This window comes from Diadema antillarum, unplaced genomic scaffold (genome assembly GCF_040938485.1).
Source record: "Diadema antillarum isolate AM-2024a unplaced genomic scaffold, OU_Dant_1.0 seq00000791_RagTag, whole genome shotgun sequence".
Taxonomy (NCBI): Eukaryota; Metazoa; Echinodermata; class Echinoidea; order Diadematoida; family Diadematidae; genus Diadema; species Diadema antillarum.
This window is the reverse complement of record NW_027271678.1, coordinates 2,220,228-2,227,557: the sequence shown is the minus strand read 5'-3', so window position 1 is coordinate 2,227,557 and position 7,330 is coordinate 2,220,228. Positions and strand designations below refer to the sequence as shown.

Below are 7,330 nucleotides of genomic sequence, written 5' to 3'. Positions count from 1 at the left end.
GCCTAGCTCCTAGTATTCTTTAGTTTAAATAGAGTTTAGGCCTTCAGCCAAAAGGGTCTAGGCATACTCTTACTTTGGGCATAGAGTTTAGGAATGATGAGATCAGCAGGCCTATCGTATGCAGATCCCTACGTACCGCTCTACTAGTCTCTAGATGTCTAGTGTATCGTTAGGCCTGAATAGGCGGTCTACAATGTAGTATCTGTAGTCTTGATGAACGATATAGCTTAACATCTAGTCTAATATTATTCTTAATCCAAATGCAATGCTTCATGAGATCGACAATAATCCAAGCAGCAGCCAGGCTTTTGATGTAGAGGTAGGCCCTACTTCTTGTGCCGCTAAATGATACTGAAACATGAACACAGAGTGACAACATTTGGGGGAAGCAAGTTGTTTTCCACATACGAATGAATGGATAAAATGAAATTGAATGTGAATCAATAATGATGACTTTATACAAAACAAATATTTTAAAAAATTGTACTCGATCTAAAATATTCATTGTTTTGACACTGCATCCGCTGAAACTTCCATTAATGAGAACCGCACATGCCCAAAGTACATTTCTTTATACCGGACCCAGACTTTGGAATAATCTAGATAATAGTTTAAAAGATTCCCCCAAATTTGTTACATTTAAATACAAATTTAGAAAACACCTACTCTCTACTTATAATTCTAGATAATATAAATTGTTTTAATATATGCTTGAGCTTTCAACTGTCCTGATGTCGCAGCACTTGGCGTGTTCTGTATGCAGACCTCTCTTCTTTCTTCTCTCCTCTTCCTTTCCTGTCTTTTGTTCTTCGTAGGCTTGTATTGTTACCGTCTTCTCTCCTCTCGGTACTGTCTCGCGTCTTAATGGGTAGTGTGTGTACGTGTGTGTTGTCCTTGTCACATTTTCCCAGTACACGTGGTTCAGTGAACATTGTCCGGGCATTAGCACTGATATTCTATTTTATTTTTTTTCCCGACCTGCGTATCTCAGTATAACTACATGTATACCCTTACAAATGACTTAATTAATCTATATTAAATACAATACATGTAGTTATAAAAAAAACCCTTCGAATAATATATGTAATCATTATTTATCAAGTGATCCATATATTAAATATAATACATGTAGCTATAAAAAAAAACCTCAAATAATATATTATTTACTCATTATTTATCTAGCGATCCACGTCCCACAAGCTTTGCTTTTAAGTGGATCACTATTTTCCATAAACGAAACTATTTTCCGCACGCCCACGAAGTATCATTATTTTATGCATTGTTCCTCCTAATATATATGTATAAATATATATATATATATACATATATATATGTATATATATGTGTGTTGTTATATAATTTCTCTCGGATACTACATGAATCTTATGCAAATGTTTGAACAATACATGTATTATTTCATGACATGTTACTTTGTACTATGTTTTGATTTATGTTGATTGGAAATAAACTATGATTGAATTGAATTGAATTGAATTGAATTGAATTGAATTGAATTGAATAGTAAGGGGGGTGGATGGTAAAATCCGATATACAACCCGCAGAAATAGATCGAGATACGTAGTTCTGGCTGATAAGCACGTGGTTGACGACGAAAAGAGATACGTAGTTCTGCCTTATGAAACACGTGCTTATCAGGCAGAACTGCGTATCTCCTAGAGATACGCAGTTCTGCCTGAAAAACCCCCGCAAGGCCAAAGACTTACGCAGTTCTGGCTGATCAACCCGGGCACGTGACCAGAGATACGCAGTTCTGCCAGATTAAGATCGCAAAAATTTGGCGACGATTAATCTGGCAGAACTGCGTAAGTTTGTTTTTTAATTGGTAATCATTACTACTTAAAAAGGTCAAATTGTCATTTTTTGTTTTGCTGGAAATAAATTCTTTAGACCAATCATGACCAAGAAAAGAGGAAAAATGCAACTCATCGTATCCCAGTTTAGAAAGGTGTAACATTGAATCTTTAAACCCAATCTCTGGCGTAATGCGTTAAAGGAGGTACGCAGTTCTGCCAGATTACGGCCGTATTAACATCGAGTTATACATCAAATAAAAAAAGAAAAGTTTATCATTCTATTGATGGAAATCTCATAAGCAAAATGTATGCTTTTGATAGTAAAAAGTTGCAAGGAAACTCGGTTTCGTTTTTTTTTTTTCTTTTCTGGGACACGCTATATATTTCTTCATAAATTTTCAACATAGAGTGATATTTGGGAACCCCTTGTTTAAAGGGGATGGCTAGTAACTGATCAATGGGAATGCATGGGGATGATTTGTCCAATCCTTTTGGGATTCATTTAAGAGTACATTATAAATATACTAAAGTGGGACGATCCTAACCCCTAATAGTGAAACTCCTCCAATCGTTTCGCTGTTGGATGAACATCAACTTCCTGAAGCTCAATGACAAGAAAACAGAGTATCTGCTGCTCTCATCTCCACATATGAGGAGCAGTATCACTGGTGCTCCAGTTCTGGTCGGTGACGAAGCTATATCTCCCAACAACAAGGCTAGAAACCATGGTGTAGTTTTTGATAGAGCAATGAGTATGGAGAAGCACATATCACATGTCTGTCAGTCAGCATACTACCAACTCCGCCGGATCGCTGAGATCAGGCACTGTCTTACACGAGGTGCTGCAGAAAGTATCATTCATGCCCTGATATCATTTAGACTGGATTTCTGCAACTGTCTCCTTGCTAGCCTGCCATTAACATCAATCAAACGCCTCCAGGCTGTACAGAATGCGGCTGCACGCCTTCTTACCGGCACCAAGAAGTCTGACCATATCTCTCCAGAGGTTCGTGAGCTTCACTGGCTGCCTGTGCAATGCAGAGTGCAGTTTAAGATCTTACTGCTTACTTATAGAGCTCTCCATAACTTGTCTCCTGGCTACGTGTCTTAGCTTATCAGTGTACGTCAGCGACGACCAGGACTACGTTATACTGGACTGACTCTCCATGTTCCCAATACCCGCCTAAAGATGTACGGGGATAGAGCCTTCTCTTCTGTTGCACCACGTCTGTGGAACTCTCTACCAGTCCAGCTTCAGAATTGCAGCAGCCTCAATACATTCAAGTCTGAACTGAAGACTTATCTTTTCCAGCAACTTTGTGAATGATGTGTGACACTTTTTGGGAGCTGGGCGCCTCTGAATGTTTCTACAGATAAATGGCGCCATACAAATGCTGTTTCATCATCATCATCATCATTCGAACGAAATTTGTGTAAGCAATGCCAGACTGCAGTGCTATATCCATAAACGTGTGTGACAATGCTGCCACTGAGACACGTGTGTGTGTGTACGCATCATACACAAACATTGTGACCGTGAGCTGCGGTGATTGCAGGAGAGATAGGCCATGGGGTGAGCTGGTTTTTTCGCTTGTTTCGTTCCGACAACTGCGGCACTAAAATTTCTCCACAGCTACGTGTAAACAAATAACCAAAAAGGCTACAGGAAAAAGTTCGACACAAACCCTCCTGTAGTATTTTGGTAATTTAGGGGGAAACAGTGAACTTTTTTGTCACTGAGGAGCTGAATATGTACACTTTGCCGTGTACGATATTCATTCGCGAACGATCATGTGATGTATGTTATCCAATCCGAATCGAGAATTATCGTTTACGAGTCAAAATGGCCGCCCCCTGTGAGCCTGTCGACGCGTCTACGTCGTCTGCTCTGCCGAAACTTTTAAGATGCGTTATTATGCATGTAACATCGATGAAGTTTGAAAATTTCACGGCCATGACAAACCTAAGATAGACGAAACCTATTTTGTGTGCCAAAGAGTAGATCAAATTGAGTGGGGGAGACCGTGAAATCGCAGACCAGAACGAAGTGATTCAGCTGCTCGGGGGACTGACTGCAACCTACGTAGGATAATTTACAGGTTAGTTTACGTGCGTACAGTCGTAGCAGTCGACACTGCAGTGCAGTCTCTCTCATGTTATATGCGTAATGTTAATGACCATGATGACTAACTGTTACAAGTACAACGTTAGCTATGTTATGAACGTTGCTTGTGTATGTTATAATGGGCGCTAATGCAGTAGCTTAGCCATTAGCGTGTCTGTTACATTTTAGATGAATTATCTTGAATTTCACCTTGGCATGGCATAGCGCCGTTATAATGTAGCCTAGATGTAATTTTACATGTTGTTCTATGTACAGCGCAGGTTAGGTTGATGTGGCTGATCGGTGATATTGTTTTGTAAAAATCTTGACACACAGGACTGGATTGAAAAAGGTCTAAACTGCATGTAAATTTATATTTTCATAATCATGGCCATGGAGTATAAATATTAAAAATCCATCCTGTTTCTCTCACCCCGAAATTGGCGAATCCCCCCTCAAAACACACATTTAGCATCTCATTAAATTAACTTATTAATATTTGATATAAATAGGTCTAAAAAACCAACAATGACAAGAACATAATTTCAACAATTAAACTCCCTAAAACATATGATTACCATTATGTTGTGCCAAACTATAAAGCAGTGGGTGGTGGCGATAGTGAAAGGCCAAGGATTACTAGTATTAATGATGATAAGGCAGTTGTATTCATAATTATGATAATTGATATTGCATGTGATCAGGTGCTGAAAGCTGTAGATGTAATTTAAAATCAGCAATTGGACTGCAAGTACAAGTTGAAGTAGTTGATGATGACAATGATCATGAGGTGTTAATGATTACCTGGCATAGTACTAGGGCCTATTGGTAATTACAAGATTCAAATATTGGCAGTCAATAGTCTACCGTACATTTAATGATATATTGAGTGTAATGTTCAACCCCTCCCTCTAGCGTTTAGCCTTTTTTTCCCCCTAACAAAATTCAACGGCTAATCATTGCTGTTCATTTCTCCATTGTATTGAATAGGATTCCATGAAACATGCTACAAGAGGTTTATAGATAGCAAACGCCTGAATCTCGCTAGGAAACGAAAGCTGAAGGAGGAGCCTGGTCCGTCAGCAGGAGCATCTGTTTCCTCCCCTAAGACGCTCACATCAAGATCAAGATTTTCTTCTGGAAGCTCTTCAGGTTCTGCTGTGTTGCCTGTAAAATGCATCATTTGCAACAGAGTCAACCTGCTCATTACTTGCCAAGGGAAATAGGTTAATATGATTGATATTGAAGCATGAAAACATTGTCATGTTACTATAAGTTGTCCTTGATAAAATGGAGCAATATATATACACCACTGAAACATTCACACACATACACAAAGAACTTCAGTGCAAAGTTCAGAAACAACAGAATGTACTGTATATGCACCAGTGCTTTGGTCAATGTGATTGATATTCAAGAATTGACATCTTACCAAAGTTGTGCATGATAAAATGTCTTTGTAATACAGATTGCTTCCTGTATTTTGAATGCCAATGTTTATGCAACATGTTTTGACTCCTTGCCTCAGTATGTGATTGTTCGCCCTTTAGCAAACATTTCTGCCCACTATGATGATTTGATTAGGGTTGAATTATTCTAAGAACAAAGATGTTTTCCTAAGTGTGTTTTTTTTTTCATAAAACTGAATGACTACAATTAAAATTTGTTTCTCCCACTCTGGGAAAAAGAATATGTAAATATTATTAATACTGAAACAGAATGTTCATGTAGAAAGGTCAGTACAATGTAGGTGTGAGTACAAAATCAGTTTGCTAAAACTAATACACACCAGCCAAATGAAAATTGTGCATAAGTTTAGTCAGGTTTGCACAGATCCTCTGATATTGGAAGTTAATTGCAATGTTATCATACTTTTTAATGCCAAACCTGTTTTATTCTCTCCAAGATTTTCAGGTACACATTGCCTCCAATACAGAATCCAACAGTTTTCACTCATGAATGGGTAAACTATAATTTTGCCTTTATTTTATATATTGGCATTTTTCAAAACTTTTACACCCTTTCAAGGATATTTGGACCATGGAATGTTCCAGGAAATTTATTAAAACTAGAAAATTTGACTGATTATCATTTTGAGCTATCTTACATGAAAGGAGGTAGTGTCCCACCATGCTGTAACCTAATGATAGCAATGAAAACTTCAAGAAATTTTATGAAGATTAAATTTTCTAAAGTACTGTATAATATTTCATGAACAACGTGATTGCTATGTGATCTAAGTATATTAAAGCTTCTTAAGAAGAAGAAGAAAAGAAAAACATGTTTACTGATAAACAATATGATCTGTTTAATAGTAATGTCTCATGTGTGTAAATGAGTTTGTATGTGTGCGTGTGAGTGTATATAATATGTCAGCGTTTTTATGCACCTGTGTATGTGTAATGCACTGATCAATACATGTATTATATCATTGTGTGTGTTCATGTTTATGATCATCTTTTTTATGATGCTGATGTGATAAATGGCCAAGGCATGTAGAATAATATTTTAATACACTTGGGTATATTGAATCTTCATAACTATGTGTGTGCGTATGTGTGTGTGCATGTGAGGGTGTGTGTGTGTGTGTGTGTGTACAAGAAGATTCTCCCACATGCACGCGGACACACACACAAACAAACGCACTGAATTTTTTTTCTTTTTTTTTTGCCTTGAATGATTAGTCATTTGATTAATAACATGTCTTTGAACAGAATATAAGGCATTTGCCTTGACCTCTGACGGTCAGTCAGTGCTCTCTCTCTTATGGTCTCGAACCACTTTGCTCTTGTCTTCCTTTGCATAGCCAGCATCAGGAAAAGCTGAAACATGAGATATAATGCAACTATTAAACCAAAACTTCACTTTTTTTTCTAGGTATATGGCTAAAAGCAGTGCTTTACAAATGTGTATATGTATTTCAGCTTAGAAACACCATGGGAACTATACTGCGGCTAGCAGCCCCATACGCATAACTGCGGCCAGCAGCCCCATACACATAGCGTCATGGGGCTGTGAACTGTAGCATACAGGATCATGACGGAAGTTTTATCGCGGACAAATATCAACTTAAAATCGGGAAAAAATCTTCAATTTGAAGACTTATTTAATAAATTTGAAGTATTGATAACAGAGTTCGTGCAAGGGTTGCTTCTGCAAATAGTTTCTTTCTGTTCAAATTGATGACTAAATGTGACTCGGTCGAGAGGAAACTGGGAGAACTACACTGAATTGACGGCCAGCGCATGCACACACAGACAGCTTTTCCAGTCAATGGACTCGAAATTTGTGCGCAGTGATGTGTGCGCCTGCGCTGACCGTCAATTCAGCGTAGTTCTCCCAGTTTCCTCTCGACCGACTCACATTTAGTCATCAATTTGAACAGAAAGGAACTATTTGCAGAAGCAAACCT

At 38.0% G+C, this 7,330-nt stretch overlaps 1 protein-coding gene across 1 annotated transcript; it reads left to right on the top strand.

Moving 5' to 3' along the window:
• The first annotated feature begins 2,397 nt into the window (after nucleotides 1-2,397).
• On the top strand, nucleotides 2,398-2,925 carry LOC139739251 (uncharacterized). The gene has a single exon (XM_071649866.1). It carries the CDS (start codon nucleotides 2,398-2,400, stop codon nucleotides 2,923-2,925), a length of 528 nt encoding a protein of 175 aa, XP_071505967.1.
• Nucleotides 2,926-7,330: the final 4,405 nt, after the last annotated feature.

What these genes read in the sequence shown, in the direction of transcription:
- LOC139739251 (XM_071649866.1), top strand. Translation starts at nt 2,398, where the DNA reads ATGAACATCAACTTCCTGAAGCTCAATGACAAGAAAACAGAGTATCTG.